Here is a 16,252-nt window from a genome sequence, read left to right on the forward strand (position 1 = left end):
TGTCATCTCAGTTCACAGCATAGTCATACATGACGTTATTCAACCCAACGTGAATTCCATTTACCTCTGGTTTAATTTATTTGATCTGAGAAGCATTTCAGTTATCACGACTTCCTCCGAAGTCGGTCCCTCTCCTTGTTCGGGAGACGTTTGGCGGTCGACGTCACCGGTCTTCTAGCCATCACGAGCCACCTTTCATTTTCCATTTGTTATGTCTTGTCTTCCCACACACCTGGTTTCAATTCCATCAATTACATGTTGTGTATTTAACCCTCTGTCCCCCCCCCCATGTCCTTGTCTGGTAGTGTTTATTGTAAGTGCTTGTGCACGTTATGTCTGGTGTGCGTCAGGTTTTGTACCCATTTATTGATTGTTCTGTTTTCCGGTGGGTTTTATTATTAAACTGCGCTGTTGCAAACACAGTTTTTTCTCTCCTGTGTCTGACTTCTCTGCCGCCAGTACACACCCCCTACAGAATACCGGACCAAACTTATGGAGACAGCAGGAGCAGGTACCCCGGGTATAGGGGTGGAGGAGCGCGTCCGGGAGCACGCAGCAATGCTCCACCATCTTGGCACCGCCATGGACCGCGTTGTCCAGACAATGGACTGCTGGGAAAGACAGGGAGTTCTCCCAGCACCTCCACCAGCACAGCCGGGGTCTCCACTACGCGTCCCTCCTCGTGGTCCCAGTGGGATTCGTCTCTCCCTTCCCCAGGAATACAATGGGACGGCTGCGAACTGCCAGGGATCCTCTTGCAGCTGGATTTATACCTGGCCACCTGGCTCCTTCGGGCCGAGAGAGGGTGTGCACCCTCGTCTCGTGCCTCACTGGGAAAGCCCTGGAGTGGGTGAATGCCGTGTGGAGAGAGGGAGATGCGGTGTTAGACCAGTTTGAGGAGTTCACCCGCCGATTCCAGGCAGTTTTTGACCACCCGCCCGAGGGTAGAGTGGCGGGTGAACGCCTATTCCATCTGAGGCAGGGGACGAGGAGCGCCCAGGAGTTCGCCCTGGAGTTTTGAACCCTGGCTGCCAGCGGGATGGAACGACAGGGCCCTGATCGACCATTATCGCTGCAGTCTGCGCGAGGACATCCGTCAGGACTTGGTCTGCAGAGATACTACCCTCACGTTCGACCAGCTGGTGGACCTGTCCATCCGGCTGGATAACCTGCTGGCTGCCCGCAGACATTCAGATTGTGATCTGTTGGTTCCATCCCCCCGCATCCCCTCTCCGATACCCATGGAGCTGGAAGGGGCGGTGCGCAGGGAGACCGGAGGGGGTTCCAGCTTGTGCACCACCTGTGGCCGCAGAGGTCACACTGCCGGTCCGTGCCGGGTTGGTTCCTCTGGGGATCGAGGCAACAGGTAGGGCGCTCTGGCGTCACCCCAGGTGAGCTGGCACCATTCTCACCCAGAGCCCTCTGTCGCGCACATGTTTGTGTATGTCACTTTTTCTGAGTTTTCCCCGAATTCCAAGCATAAGGCTCTCGTCGATTCAGGCGCGGCTGGGAATTTTATAGATAGATCATTCGCCCATAGTTTAGGGATCCCCATTGTTCCCATGGCTGTGCCTTTCCCCGTTCACGCCTTAGTTAGTCAACCATTAGGGCCAGGGTTGATCAGGGAGACCACCGCTCCTCTGGGCATGGTGATGCAGGGGGGTCACAAGGAGAGAATTAGTCTCTTCCTTATTGACTCTCCTGCGTTTCCCGTGGTGCTAGGCCTACCCTGGTTAGTTTGTCATGACCCCACTGTTTCTTGGCCACAGAGGGCTCTCACGGGGTGGTCGCGAGAGTACTCAGGGAGGTGTTTTTGCAGAGTTGACTCAATTACCACCCCTGCGTTTCCCGTGGTCGACGGGGCGATTGCGCAATAAATCTCCTGGTAGACGCTGCACTTCCCAGGAGTCACGTGTAATCCCCTCTCACAGGCGGAGACGGGGGCTATCGAAACATATGTCTCTGAATCCCTGCGTCAGGGGTACATTCGGTCATCCACTTCACCCGCCTCCTCGAGTGTCTTTTTTGTGAAGAAAGAGGGAGGTCTGCGCCCGTGTATTGACTATCGGGTCTGAACCAGATCACAGTGAGGTATAGTTACCCGCTACCGCTCATAGCCACAGCGATTGAGTCAATGCACGGGGCGCGTTTCTTCACCAAACTAGATCTCAGGAGAGCTTACAACCTGGTGCGTATCCAGGAGGGAGACGAGTGGAAGACGGCGTTCAGTGCCCCCTCAGGGCACTATGAGTACCTTGTCATGCCGTACGGGTTGATGAATGCGCCATCAGTCTTCCAGGCCTTTGTAGACGAGATTTTCAGGGACCTGCACGGGCAGGGTGTAGTGGTGTATATTGATGACATTCTGATATACTCCGCTACACGCGCTGAGCATGTGTCCGTGGTGCGCAGGGTGCTTGGTCACCTGTTGGAGCATGACCTGTACATCAAGGCTGAGAAGTGCCTGTTCTTCCAGCAGTCTGTCTCCTTCCTAGGGTACCGCATTTCCACCTCAGGGGTGGAGATGGAGAGTGACTGCATTTCAGCTGTGCGTAATTGGCCGACTCCCACCACGGTAAAGGAGGTGCAGCGGTTCATAGGGTTTGCCAACTACTACCAGAGGTTCATCCGACCGGGAGCTGTTGGGGCCATGTTTTTCACCCATTTTGTGTTTACCCTTTCCTACAGACCAGGCTCCCAGAACATGAAGGCAGACGCATTGTCCCGGCTGTATGACACAGAGGAGTGACCCATGGATCCCACTCCCATTCTCCCCGCCTCCTGCCTGGTGGCGCCGGGAGTGTGGGAGCTGAACGGACATTGAGCAGGCGTTACGTGCAGAGCACGCTCCCGTCCAGTGTCCTGCTGGGCGTCTGTACGTCCCGTCTGCTGTTCATGACCGGTTGATCTATTGGGCCCACACGTCACTCTCCTCTGGTCATCCTGGGATCGGTCGGACAGTGCGCTGTTTGAGCGGGATTTACTGGTGGACTACCTTGGCTAAGGACGTGAGGGTTTATGTTTCCTCCTGCTCAGTGTGTGCCCAGTGTAAGGCTCCTAGGTACCTGCCCAGAGGAAGTTACACCCCTTACCCGTTCCACAACGGCCTTGGTTGCACCTGTCGGTGGAATTTCTAACCGATCTACCCCCCTCACAGGGTAAAACCGCGATCCTGGTCGTTGTGGATCGGTTCTCGAAGTCCAGTCATCTCCTCCCTCTGCCCGGTCTCCCTACGGCCCTACAAACTGCGGAGGCCTTGTTAACGCACGTCTTTCGGCACTACGGGGTGCCTGAGGATATAATGTCTGATCGAGGTCCCCAATTCATGTCTAGGGTCTGGAAGGCATTCATGGAACATCTGGGGATCTCGATCAGCCTTACTTCAGGGTTTCACCCATAGAGTAATGGGCAGGTGGAGAGAGTAAACCAGGATGCGTTCGTGCCCTGGGCCGAGATGGCACAGAACTCGCTTCGCCACTCCTCCACTAACCTCTCTCCCTTCCAATGCGTACTAGGGTACCAGCCGGTACTGGCACCTTGGCATCAGAGTCAGACCGAGGCTCCTGCAGTGGACGACTGGTTCAGGGGCGTCCGTGTTCACCTCCAGCGGGCCGTGCTGCACCAAAAGCAGAAAGCAGACCGCCACCATAGTGAGGCCCCGGTGTTCACACCGGGGGACCGGGTTTGGCTCTCAACCCGAAACCTGCTCCTCGACCTGCCATGAAGGAAACTGGGTCCGCGGTTTGTGGGGCCATTTAAAGTCCTGAGGAGAGTGAACAAGGTTTGTTATAGGTTAAAGCTTCCACCCGATTACCGTATTAACCCCTCGTTCCATGTGTCTCTCCTCAGGCCGGTGGTGGCTGGTCCGCTCCAGGAGTCTGAGGTGCGGGAGGTCTCTCCGCAACCTCTGGACATCGAGGGGCCCCGGCGTACTCTGTTCGTTCCATACTGGATTCGAGGCGTCGGGCGAGGGGCCTTCAGTATCTCGTGGAGTGGGTCCGGAGGAGAGGTGCTGGGTTCCGGTCGAGAACGTGTTGGACCCTTTAATGCTGCAGGAGTTCCACCGTTTTCGTCCGGATCGCCCTTCGCCGATCCACCTTTCATTTTCCATTTGTTTTGTCTTGTCTTCCCACACACCTAGTTTCAATTCCATCAATTACATGTTGTGTATTTAACCCTCTGTTCCCCCCATGTCCTTGTCCGGTATTGTTTATTGTAAGTGCTTGTGCACGTTATGTCTGGTGTGCGTCGTGTTTTGTACCCATTTATTGATTGTTCTGTTTTCTGGTGGGTTTTATTATTAAACTGCGCCGTTGGAAACAGTTTTTCCTCTCCTGCTACTGACTTCTCTGCCGCCAGTACGCACCCCTTACATCAGTAGAACCTTCATGCAATATTCAGTTTTATTTACAAATATCAGTCAGGGTAGAAGAAAATGGCCACTAAGAAACATCAGAAATGTTTATTACTGTGTGAGTGGTATAGTGTGTATTAGAAATGATTGCTATAGCGAAGGTAAGAAAAATACAGATAATAAAGTTCAGAGTATATTGTAAATTAGCTGAAATTTGATTCTCCTGCACAATTGATTTAATCAATAATTCGATTACATCACAATTTCTATGACATACAGTAGAAACCAATTGAGGCAAGTGTTCAACAGTGCAAATCAAAAGCATGAACTTGCCACTTTTTCAATGCAAGACACACAACATGGAATGTTCATAACAATTCGGCCAATTCTGAATCTGTCCTAATATTCTACGAATATGTTCTGCTTCCAAAAGCAGAGCGTTGAGTGGAGGCACGTTCGTAACATATGCTTAATGTGCATTGACCTTTTGCAATATCTCATATTCCTGCGTTAGGGTTCGCAGTTCTTGAAACGTATTGGTGATCTTAGTTTGGTTTAATAAGCAACGTCCTAACATGCATCTTCTTAGATCAAGTAACACACGTAATTTCTTTGTACATTTGTACACATTTATTTAGCATCGTTGAACTTTGCTAACGATGACCAGACACCATGTCCTTTTAAGGACATTCCTGAGATGTTAGGCTGAGCCCACTTTGAGTAGGCGTGGCCTGCTGCTGTGCATCATAAGTGAGCATGCTCGGAACTCTGGTCGCTGTCGTGACTGTTCTCATTGGCCAGGGAGTCTGTGGAGTGATGAAGAGCCGCTATGCCGGAGAATTCGGAAGGCAGCAATGTCCCCTTTTTCACGTTCACCAGTTCTTTTTCCCTTGCTACAGCACCCTGTTGACCTCCTTTTACTCGTTTCCACTTCATCCTCCTGTTCTGAAACCACACCTTTACCTGTGGAACAACCACAAAAGACAAGTTGAGTTATTCTGAAAAGAACAGCAAAATGGCGTTTGGCATTGGGGGATCATTTTGCATAGATGGAGACTGTTACGCATACTGAGTAGAGTCCTATTAAAAGATCTGGATATTGATCAAATGGTAAGCCTGAAACCTGATACAGGAGCTGCTGTAAAGGTTTGGCAGCTATTTCTATACTGTAGCAGTGATTATGTGCTGATGTACTGTCACATTCCCTGGCATCAAGACGCTGCTTCCTCTTTTCCCTGACTCGACAACTCCTCCAGGTATTTACGTCTCCCAGAATGATGATTAGGCTGTTGCTTACGTAGAAGATTGGGTCCGAGTAGACGTGAGAGTCAACACTGACTGGGTTCTGGATGAGTCTCTCTTTCTCTCCTTTGGTTTATTTTGGGGAGTGTCATGCTGTGAGGCCTAGCTGGGTCACATGGGCAGGAAGTCACTTGATTTTACACACAACGTTTGTCTTAAACCTTCAGCTATACATGCCATGCTGATGATCACATCAGTTGTGGTTATTGATCATTTTTTGGTCCATATGATAGCACGTCAGAAGAGCACATGTAAACTGAAGCCTTTGTCACCTAAATACAGCCTATAGCTCAATGGGGATGGATGAATTTTGTTGCTATTTGTTGCTATGTTATCTAATATACCTGTTTGTGATATATCACTCAAAGGTATTTTTAGTTCAGAGAACAATTTCCCATTTGTCAATGTGTCATTGAGTCCAGTCCCATTGAGTTTCGTAGTTATAAAATCACTATCAGGTTGACGAGTTCCAAACACGGCCACCCAGATTTTCTACTGTCATTGGTGTAAATGGATCGTCCTTAAAATACATCTGCAAGTTTGCACTTTTCTCTCCTGTTATTGATAGTGCAGTAAGGCAAGGCGCAGGTTACCGAGTTTGTTGTCACATGGCTACTGTATAGTACATGCTATTTCTACTAATGCTATCATCAGTGGGCTAATGACTCGATTACTTATAATGTTATTATGACTGGTTTGTATGGGCTGTTTTGCAGTCATATTTGTACCTAGATATGAGTTTCCATATTACTGAAGGTAAGAGACAGGCCTGTCTGAGTCATGTGATGCCTAAAGGATAATGTTGCCTCTGGAATAACAGGTAGGTTCTCTAAGAGTTGGTTATGAATTTGATTTTGGTATAAGAAAAATATGGGATGTTCTAAGTGCAATATAAGTGCTCCAAAACTGTAAATAATTACTAGGCTGTTATGGGGTAATTACATAAATACTTAATGCAATAAGTGATATGATATTCAATGATATTCACTGTGTTAAGGGTAATGTAAAGTGTGGCAATTATTTATTGTTACATTAACGTTTAGACGGTAGGCATAATATTTTTTATCTTAGTTTATGGTTATATTTGGGCATTTTAAATTACTTTTAAAAGTATTACATTGAAGCACTTTGTCGGAAAAAAATTTAAAACTCAAGGTTGAAGGTTATGAGTCTCCGATGTTACGTAAGAAACATATACTGTCAGGTACCAGTCTGTTCTATCCTTTTAATATCTACTGTATATAACAAACTACCTACGGCCAGATATATGCCACATGTGACATATCGCTTCTCTCTGACACCCCAAATAGGTGTTACAGAACACTGTACCATGTTTCCTTCCCCGCAATTTGTCTTCTATTATTTATTTCATGGGACTGTGTTTACAGCGGCCCCTCTGCCTACGCTCTGAGACTAATTTGTCCTAGCTGGGGGAAACAGGAAGTGACTTGCTAGACAGCACCTCCTGCCTTTGTGCCTGTCTCCATTACTTGACTGTAGGCTGACTGAAAGAATAGACCCAAATATCTGGAATATGATAGTCCCTCTTCGCAGTCACAGCTGGAGCTCAACAGCACACAAACCGGAAGTTCTAAAGTTAGGAAAACACTGTATCTCCGAAAGCCTCTGCATGGTCTGACTGAGGCAGACTTTTCCCACCACCAGGCATTCATGTGTTATGGGGTCAATATGTTGTAACCCAAAGGAACAAGTGGGAGAATGAGGTTAGAGTGGTGACATTACATACTTGTCTCTCTGTGAGATCGAGGTTGACTGCTATCTCGTAGCGCCTCAGTCTCGTCAGATAGTTGTGATGGGCGAACTCGGCCTCCAGCTCACGGATCTGCTCCTTGGTGAACGCCGTCCGCTCCTTCCTGGGTTTGCTGCTCACATCTGACTTGTAATTCCCGTCTTGGGACTCTGAAATCAAACACGGCACACATTGTTTCTTTCCAGTAAGGGAAATTTATACTCAAAGAAAATAATGATAAAATGAGTATTATATGGCAGGTGCAAGCCAGAGACACACATACAGGCAGAGGAGGGAAGGAGTCAGGTATGGGAAACAATGGGAGATGCCAATCACCTTTTATTGTAGCGGCATTGTTTACGCACACTGTAAGTGGCTGGGAGGACCCAGAAGCGTCTACACATGTGCTTGTTTCTGGCAGCTGTGCTCTCACACACACAATGGGTTGGCTCCTACTCTTTCCAATATGTAGTTCATTTGTCTTACTGTTAATGGAATCGGCTGCTACCCTCGTAGTTTTAACATGCAACGAAACAGCTCTGCAGGATGTGTGAAAATATGTTTCCTCAGTTTATTTACCTCCCTTTTATAAGCGTCTCCTCTTTATGACTAACAAGCTGCCAACTCACAACATTTTGAAAAGGAGTATTTGTCCGATCTCTCGTTTAGATTGGTGTTGTTTGATTTTGAACAATATCGTCAAACTTTTGAATTTACTGAGAGTGGCTAGACTATGAGATGGACTACAGGGAGAGTAGCATGTATGTCAGTCTGGTTTTGATCTATGATTATGACTATGATATCATACACATAAGGACAAACTGTTACGATTCCCCAGATGAACATGAAGCAATGCAGATCCTTTTTTCCCAACGATATGCAAGTCTACCACCTGATGATTCACTGGAGTGACGGGAGGAAATTGTTTTATTGAGATTTAAGGATTTATTTATCCAACCAATGTGGATTAAAAACCTACTTGTCATTCCCATTTTGTTTCAACCTCAGGAGAAGATATTGTTACTTAAAAAAAAAAACTGGACTGTTTCTCAGAAGGAACATGTTTTGTTAATTTGGTTCCCAAACGTTCCTATTGTGACCAGACTTTGTGGTTGGGCCGTTTGGATATGCTTCAGTTGCACATTGCACTTCAAGGCAACAGCGATTGCATGCTAATTAATCCGCGGTTCTGTTCTGCAGTCTGTGTTAATCCCAACAGGCGGTCCCAAATCCAAACTGTAAATAGGCTGGGAGTTTACAGGCCAGGACCAGGCCAGATACACCACCAGTCATGGGAGTCACTCACTCCGCCACGTCACAGGAGACACTCCGAAACACTTCTTGAAGTTCTTACTGAAAAAGTGTCTCTTTCAAAATATTTTCTCACAGAAAAAATGCTTTCTTTCTCTTTTTCTCACTCTTCTTTGAAGAAATTCATTGCCCATCTCTTTTTGTGTCATAGAAAATATAGAAGAATGGAAAGTTACACAACTTGTGTTTGCAAAAAGCCATTCATCATTGATATTGTGGGGGGGGAAAGGAAAGGAAAATTCCAAGCACATGGTGATATGTCATACTGCGTAACTGGCATCCAAGACAGGAATACACTGCAAATACATTGTCTAGTTATTCCCACATAAATGATAAGACTTTTCTTACAGTGTGGTAAAGTAGCTGAAATTATGTGTGTCATTGTATGGTGAATAGCAAATGTCCTATAGCTGGTAACCTTCCATCTCAACATGTCTGTAATTTCACCAGGGTAGGCCAACTGTCGGTGTGCCAGAGAGCGGGCCTCATTCAAACATACCTCTTAGATGTATTTACTCTCTGGTAAACACAGACATTGTGTAAGAATAAAGAATAACATGGCCAGCTGCTGGAGACCAGCGCAAAGCTGATTTAAAAAGAGTCCCAAGGTTTTACGACACAGCCACTACACCACAGCAATTAGGTCCTTGCTGGAACCTTCATCTCTCCACACAAAAGGGAATAATGGGAGGAAAATACAGAGCCCAGACACTGGGTAGTTTTAGGGCTCCCAAATGGTCTGAAGCCAGATCAGGGGACCCTTCAAAAAATAGTGTTAGTGTTTCTGCCAACGTTTCTGACAGAGAGACTGCAAAATGAAATGATTATGCTTTTCACTCCTTTCAGTGTTACATTTTCAGTTCATTGGCCAGTCATTTTGTCGATTTTGTTGAGGAATCTTATCTACGGCAAACACAATTCCATTGTGACGTAGAATATTGTAATGCTAGATCTACCGAAATAGCCTCAGCGGTAATACCGAGAATCGCAAAGCCATGCCTGAGTTAGTCCCTGAGCATCACTTGCTACAGCAGCACTCAAAAATACACTCCACAATAACAAAATAGGATACAAGCAATTACTATTACTTCATGTTTAAAATCTTAACACTTTCGTAAGAAGTTTTGGTTACACTTTACTTAAAGCCTACATGTATACTGCATTATAATTCAGTTATAATACACAGTAGGAGACTTGACATGAGACTTTCTGTGTAACTTTCCATTCTTCTGTATGATGACCCGCTACCAATGTCATATAATTATATAATGATCCTGACTAAAAAACCAGCAGTTGTTGAGTCAGTAAAAATGTTGAGACATTGTGACACATAACATTATAGGACTTATTGTAAGACAGTATGTACATGTGCATAACATAATGTCTAAAGCACTATACCTGCAGGCTAAAGTGTTCCCAAACTTTCAAATCTGCCAGGTTGACCCCTCGCTCCCTCAGAGCTCCAGTATACCCGATCGGCCAGCCCAGGTTACACCAAACGGCACGGCCATATTCCTTCCAGCTGGAACCCTTCAAATTAGCAGGTTTCACAGAAACCAGACACGCAAATACCAGCTGGACCACTCGTCACATGACAGTGTATACCCTGCAGTCCACCTTTTGGGAAAAAATCACACAAAATGATTTGTGTTTCTTGACCAGGAGAGTGTTCTGCATGGAAATCTGGGTTCAAGTGTTTTATTATTGTTTTCGTATCCAATGTAAAGTTTCACAGGCGGATTTTACTCAGGTTTCAATCCAGATGGTGAAACCAAATCAGGGCTTTCTCATCGAATTGGCAACACGGTGTTATTTGGACAGCTGATTGGATAAGCTAACTACGCTCAATAATCAGCATGATTGGTGTTAGCGTGAAGAGAATGTAAGGCCCACGTAATGAGGCTGCAATAACCATTGGAACTAGGGAATTGAAATGGAGCTTGAGGGCCAAGTGTTAGTTTCCAAATGATTTGACCAAGGAGAACAGGAAATAGAGGATGGAGTTCTAAATGTATGAATATAGGAGAGGTTCGTATGGTCAAAACAAGAGCAGTATTATAAATAGTAGTGACTGCCTTCGAAGTTGCGCTCTCTTAGCTTAGTAACTGTGTGTCGTTTTTCTGGCAATTTCAGCGTGGTGCTGCTACTTGTACAATGATTTGTATAATAATACAAAATAACATTCCCAACATCTGAACAATTCTATAAGTCAGGTGTGTTAATCATTTCTATGCATCTTTTTAATATTCCTCTACATCCAAATACCATGAGTTCTTATTTTGGTAACTCTTTTTTAAAATAGGGTTGTAATAAACCTCTATTTTATATGCCCTCTGTCTCTATACTGTCCATTAATTTCAAACAGAAAGAATACACATTTAATTGCACACTTAATTAGTTTAAGTCCCTGTGATTTTGTGAAAATGTTCCATCATCTGTTAGAATGAGTCATGTGTCAGAAGGGATCCATGACTGAAGTGGCCAACAGTATCCTGTGTGAGTCAAGCGAAACAGGGCACTGACCACATAGGGAAAATATCAACCAAGTGTTCAAGTGGTGTGTACAGAACCACAGCCAGGTGACCCACACTGAGGGTGTTTAAATAGACAGAGATCTAGGCCCAGTGCTGCAGGATGACATTTCAGGTAGGACATCAGATACACTTTCCATGGAAAACTGATCAGTTTCTACTAATACGTTGACAACAAAACCTTCCCTTTAAAAAAACGCTTTAACACTTACAAAGTGCTTCATATCGATTAGAAAGGTTGAATAGTAAAAAGTTGATATATTAAAGAGATATTGGTATATTCAGAGTTATAAAGACACTGCTAGGCTATGTAATAATGTAGAAATGTATGTTCCAGTTAATTAACTTAACGTAATAAATTACCATATTTGTATTGTTTATATTTTGTCGATATTTCTACACTTTCTGTGTAGAAAGTTAATGGTCCTTTTCAAAAACGCAGAAAATCTCAATGACTATGAAATCCAAGGTCACAAGTCACACCTGTACAGTAACTACTTGAGGTAAGTAAGTCCTTATTCCAAACCTTATCAATGCAAAATGCATGTTTTCAATTAGACCATCAATTACTCTACACGTGTGTTCTTGAAATGCTGGCAAAACCTTTTTTTATGTTGCATATTAATAACTGCTCCACAGTGATTGACAATGTGATCTTAATTTTATTGACAGAAAATAGGCGTAGTAAATGTTTTTTTAGTGAAGCACGAAAACATTAGCAGTAAAAATGTTCATGGTTGGTTGTACACTTCATACATTTTTTTTAGGACCATTGAACAAACTTGTAGGAAATAGAGAGTAGGTTTCTATGGATGTTTGAAAGGTATGTTTTTTTTTATTTTAAATAAAACGTTTTGTTTAAAGACTATTAGCATTGCAACAAATCTACTAAACTGTATATCAGCTGTTTAACATAATGCTACTGTAACTCACATTTTTTAATTGAATATATTTATTGATTCAACTTCCCAGACTCTTTTATTAAAATGACTGCATCAACAATAATCCTGGAACTAAGCGCACTCCACAGTAAGAGAAGCCTAAATCCTCTCGGGTGTTTAGTGTCATTCGAAGCACTGGTGTAGTCTTTTACAATCCATGACATTAATATTTTCCACTGAGCCTTATTTTCTGCCACCTAAAATGCGTTGAAATGAAACAGATGGGATTTAGACCAAAACATGGCAGAAGTCTAATGCCCACACAGTTATCGTCTGGACTTTGATCTCCCCGTTAGTCAACATACTGTAATTGCCGATGTTCATGTCAGCCAACATTCACAAACCTCTTTTCAAACAATATTATACCACATTTTCTGTCAGTGAAGCATAAAACTCCACCACTCTGTCTCCACGGAAAGCCTTAGAAGTCTGAGTGATGATGTCGTTCTTGAAACCACACCAAAATTAAACTCTTAATCTCTTTTCAAAACATTACGTTAAGGTACAGTTAAATTATACCCGTCTTGAATAAATGCACTGCAAGTGTATTTTTTGTATTTCAACTGTATGACAATTTATTAATAAGATAAAGATGTGTAGCTTTAGTTTCCCACTTACTTTGTGTAACATTATACTCAACCCATTTCTACATGCAGCCCAAAGAAGAAGGAAGAAGACAGATAATAATAAATGTCAACCCAAAAGTCGATCTTTCCTCTCGTCTTACCTGAGCTGTCACTTTTCCTCTTGCCATTTCTCTTCTCTGCCTCAGCAGGTGACAGTGTCTGTCTTCCAAAGTCTGCAGGCACACAGTTGGCCCCCGTGGGGGTGCTGCTGCCCAGGTTGGGGGTGCTGGTACAGAGACTGTTCCTGCCAGGGGTGCCTAGGTCTGGGGGTGCAAGGGCACTATCCTGGGCCAAGTGAGAGTGGGGGTGGGGGTGGCAGAGGTTGTGGCGGGAGTTCGCACTGCCAGGGGAGGGCATCTGTGGAATGTGCCAGCCGGCCTGGTGCTGAGGCGGGTGATGCTGCTGTTGCTGTGCCGGGTGATGCCCGCGGTGATGATGGTGATGCCCACCGAACAGGCCCTCGTCACCGGGATAGCCAGAGATGATGCAGGCCGAAGGAGAGGAGGTGGCGGTGGAAGAGGCCAGGTCAGGGTAGGAGACATGGTCCGTGCGTCCGTGGAGAGTCAGCGGAGACTGGGTGAAGGCAGGGTGTAGGGCCTGCACAGTGGCATGGGGGCTGCGGAGGCAGCCAAAGAGTGTGTGATCCATCGCATGCACACACACAGCCCTCCAGGAAGATAAGGACGGGAGGGAGAGGGGGACAAAAAATGAAAGGTAACAAAAAAGTAAGCCAACTAAGTTTAAAAAAAGGGGTCAAACAAAAGACAGAATATCCAAAATCCACTACTTGTGCTCTTTCCTTAGCTTACCCCAAATTTGTCTCCTTGATAAGAGTTCGATAAAAAAAGTTGCGTGTGTGTTGAAAGGGGGCTCCCGTAATAATCCTGGGCATGTGGACAGTTGCCAGGCTGCGCAGGATAAACAGTGAACCCTAGATAAGCTGCCGGAGAGATTCTCAGATGACAGGAGAGGAGACTGGAGACCTGTGGAGTGGAGAGAAAGGTGGTTCCAAGGAACTGCAGTAAGAGAGGAGCTGGCTGAGGGAACGTTATAAATAGGCTGTAACGTGAGAGGGAGGCTGGGTCACAGACTGCGTACTACTGACCACATGCATATGATCGCCCTCCAAAAAACATGGCACAATAAATCAGCACTATTAAAATGGCTGGTGTCTCAGGAAAGAAGGCCATTTATTTTTCGACTTTGGCTATCTTAACTTCTAGTGGCCCCTTTCCTTATTAGAAAATAGTCCATAATGTTTGAGATGATGATGGTGTTATGTGTTAGGGTTGTACCATTTGCACCTCAATACTTACCATAAGAGATGGGATGTAAAAATGTGAACAGACATGAGATAGGGGGTTGGTGTCAAGGGATAGCTCATTATGTATTGTCTTACCTTTGTTGATATCGTTGTGAGGTTAGTTATGTTGAAGCGCGTGTTGCTTTGCTTCCTTTCCAATGCTATCTCATACTAGTATACTGTACCTCTGTATGGGTAGTTTGTAAACACCAAAAAAATGCCTTACCATATATATATATACAGTACCAGTCAAAAGTTTGGACACACCTACTCATCATTCAAGGGTTTTTCTTTATCTTTACTATTTTCTACATTGTAGAAGAATACTGAAGACATCAAAACTATGAAATAACACATATAGAATCAAGTAGTAACCAAAAAAGTGTTAAACAAATCAAAATATACATTATCGTTGACTTGATGACAGCTTTGGGCACTCTTGGCATTTTCTCAACCAGCTTCATGAGGTAGTCACTTTAACAGGTGTGACTTGTTAAAAGTTAATTTGTGGAATTTCTTTCCTTCTTAATGTGTTTGAGCGAATCAGTTGTGACAATCAGTGTTGTGAAAAGGTAGGGGTGGTAGACAGAAGATAGCACTATTTTCCAAAAGTCCAAGTCCATATTATGGCAAGAACAGCTCAAAGGACAGTCTATCATCACTTTAAGACATGAAGGTGAGTCAATCTGGAAAATGTCAAGAACTTTGAACGTTTTTTCAAGTGCAGTCACAAAAACCATCAAGCGCTATGATGAAACTGGCTCTCATGAGGACCGCCACAGGAAAGGAAGACCCAGAGTTACCTCTGCTGTAAAGGATAAGTCCGTTAGAGTTACCAGTCTCAGAAATTGCAGACCAAATAAATGCTTCACAGAGTTCAAGTAACAGACACATCTCAACATCAACTGTTCAGAGGAGACTACGTGAATCAGGCCATCATGGTCGAATTGCTAAAAAAAAACACTACTAAAGGACACCAATAAGAAGAAGAGACTTGCTTGGGCCAAGAAAGATGAGCAATGGACATTAGACCGGTGGAAATCTGTCCTTTGGTCTGATGAGTCCATTTCTGGTTCCAACCGTCGTGTCTTTATGAGATGCAAAGTAGGTTAACAGATGATCTCTGCATGTGTGGTTCCCACCGTGAAGCATGGAGGAGGAGGTGTGATGGTGTGGGGGTGCTTTGCTGGTGACACTGTCAGTGATTTAATTAGATTTCAAGGCACACTTAACCAGCATGGCTACCACAGAATTCTGCAGCGATACGCAATCCCATCTGGTTTGCGCTTAGTGGGACTAGCATTTATTTTTCAACAGGACAATGACCCAAAACACACCTCCAGGCTGTGTAAGGGCTATTTGACCAAAAAGGAGAGTGATGGACTGCTGCATCAGATGACCTGGCATCCATAATCAACCAACCTCCATAATCAACCAAATTGAGATGGTTTGGTATGAGTTGGACAGCAGAGTGAAGGAAAAGCAGCCAACAACTGCTCAGCATATGTGGGAACTCTTTCAAGAATGTTGGAAAAGTATTCCAGGTGAGGTTATATCCTTCCTGTTTGGCCCTGTCCGGGGGTATCATCGGATGGGGCCACAGTGTCTCCTGACCCCTCCTGTCTCAGCCTCCAGTATTTATGCTGCAGTAGTTTATGTGTCGGGGGGCTAGGGTCAGTTGGTTATATTTGGAGTACTTCTCCTGTCCTATCCGGTGTCCTGTGTGAATTTAAGTATGCTCTCTCGAATTCTCTCTTTCTCTCTTTCTTTCTCTCTCTCGGAGGACCTGAGCCCTAGGACCATGCCTCAGGACTACCTGGCATGATGACTCCTTGCTGTCCCCAGTCCACTTGGCTGTGCTGCTGCTCCAGTTTCAACTGTTATGATTATTATTATTTGACCATGCTGGTCATTTATGAACATCTTGGCTATGTTCTGTTATAATCTCCACCTGGCACAGCCAGAAGAGGACTGGCCACCCCACATAGCCTGGTTCCTCTCTAGGTTTCTTCCTAGGTTTTGGCCTTTCTAGGGAGTTTTTCCTAGCCACCATGCTTCTACACCTGCATTGCTTGCTGTTTGGGGTTTTAGGCTGGGTTTCTGTACAGCACTTTGAGATATCAGCTGATGTACG

The 16,252-nt window shown here is 45.0% G+C and overlaps 1 protein-coding gene across 3 annotated transcripts; it reads right to left on the minus strand.

The window, feature by feature from the left end:
- Nucleotides 1-4,432: 4,432 nt before the first annotated feature.
- LOC115141140 (homeobox protein MOX-2-like) lies at nucleotides 4,433-14,295 on the minus strand. Of its 3 annotated transcripts, XM_065000089.1 has the most exons (5): nucleotides 13,625-14,295; nucleotides 12,917-13,482; nucleotides 7,404-7,576; nucleotides 5,652-5,758; nucleotides 5,229-5,317 (listed from the first exon to the last, which is right to left on the minus strand). In XM_065000089.1, exons 1-5 carry the CDS (start codon nucleotides 13,705-13,707, stop codon nucleotides 5,314-5,316), a joined length of 933 nt encoding a protein of 310 aa, XP_064856161.1. In that variant the 5' UTR covers nucleotides 13,708-14,295; the 3' UTR covers nucleotides 5,229-5,313. The 3 variants fall into 3 exon arrangements, with proteins under 3 accessions (XP_029535679.2, XP_029535678.1, XP_064856161.1); XM_029679819.2 differs by lacking the exon at nucleotides 5,652-5,758 and having other exon boundaries at nucleotides 4,433-5,317; nucleotides 13,625-14,084; XM_029679818.2 differs by lacking the exon at nucleotides 5,652-5,758 and having other exon boundaries at nucleotides 4,433-5,317; nucleotides 12,917-13,711.
- Nucleotides 14,296-16,252: the final 1,957 nt, after the last annotated feature.

Source organism: Oncorhynchus nerka, linkage group LG14 (genome assembly GCF_034236695.1).
Source record: "Oncorhynchus nerka isolate Pitt River linkage group LG14, Oner_Uvic_2.0, whole genome shotgun sequence".
NCBI lineage: Eukaryota > Metazoa > Chordata > Actinopteri > Salmoniformes > Salmonidae > Oncorhynchus > Oncorhynchus nerka.

What these genes read in the sequence shown, in the direction of transcription:
- LOC115141140 (XM_029679819.2), bottom strand. Translation starts at nt 13,707, where the DNA reads ATGCCCAGGATTATTACGGGAGCCCCCTTTCAACACACACGCAACTTT. An exon ending in GAGGAAAAGTGACAGCTCAG is followed by an intron (nt 7,577 to 12,916) that starts GTAAGACGAGAG and finishes GTTTGATTTCAG; the next exon opens with AGTCCCAAGACGGGAATTAC. An exon ending in TCGATCTCACAGAGAGACAA is followed by an intron (nt 5,318 to 7,403) that starts GTATGTAATGTC and finishes GTTGTTCCACAG; the next exon opens with GTAAAGGTGTGGTTTCAGAA.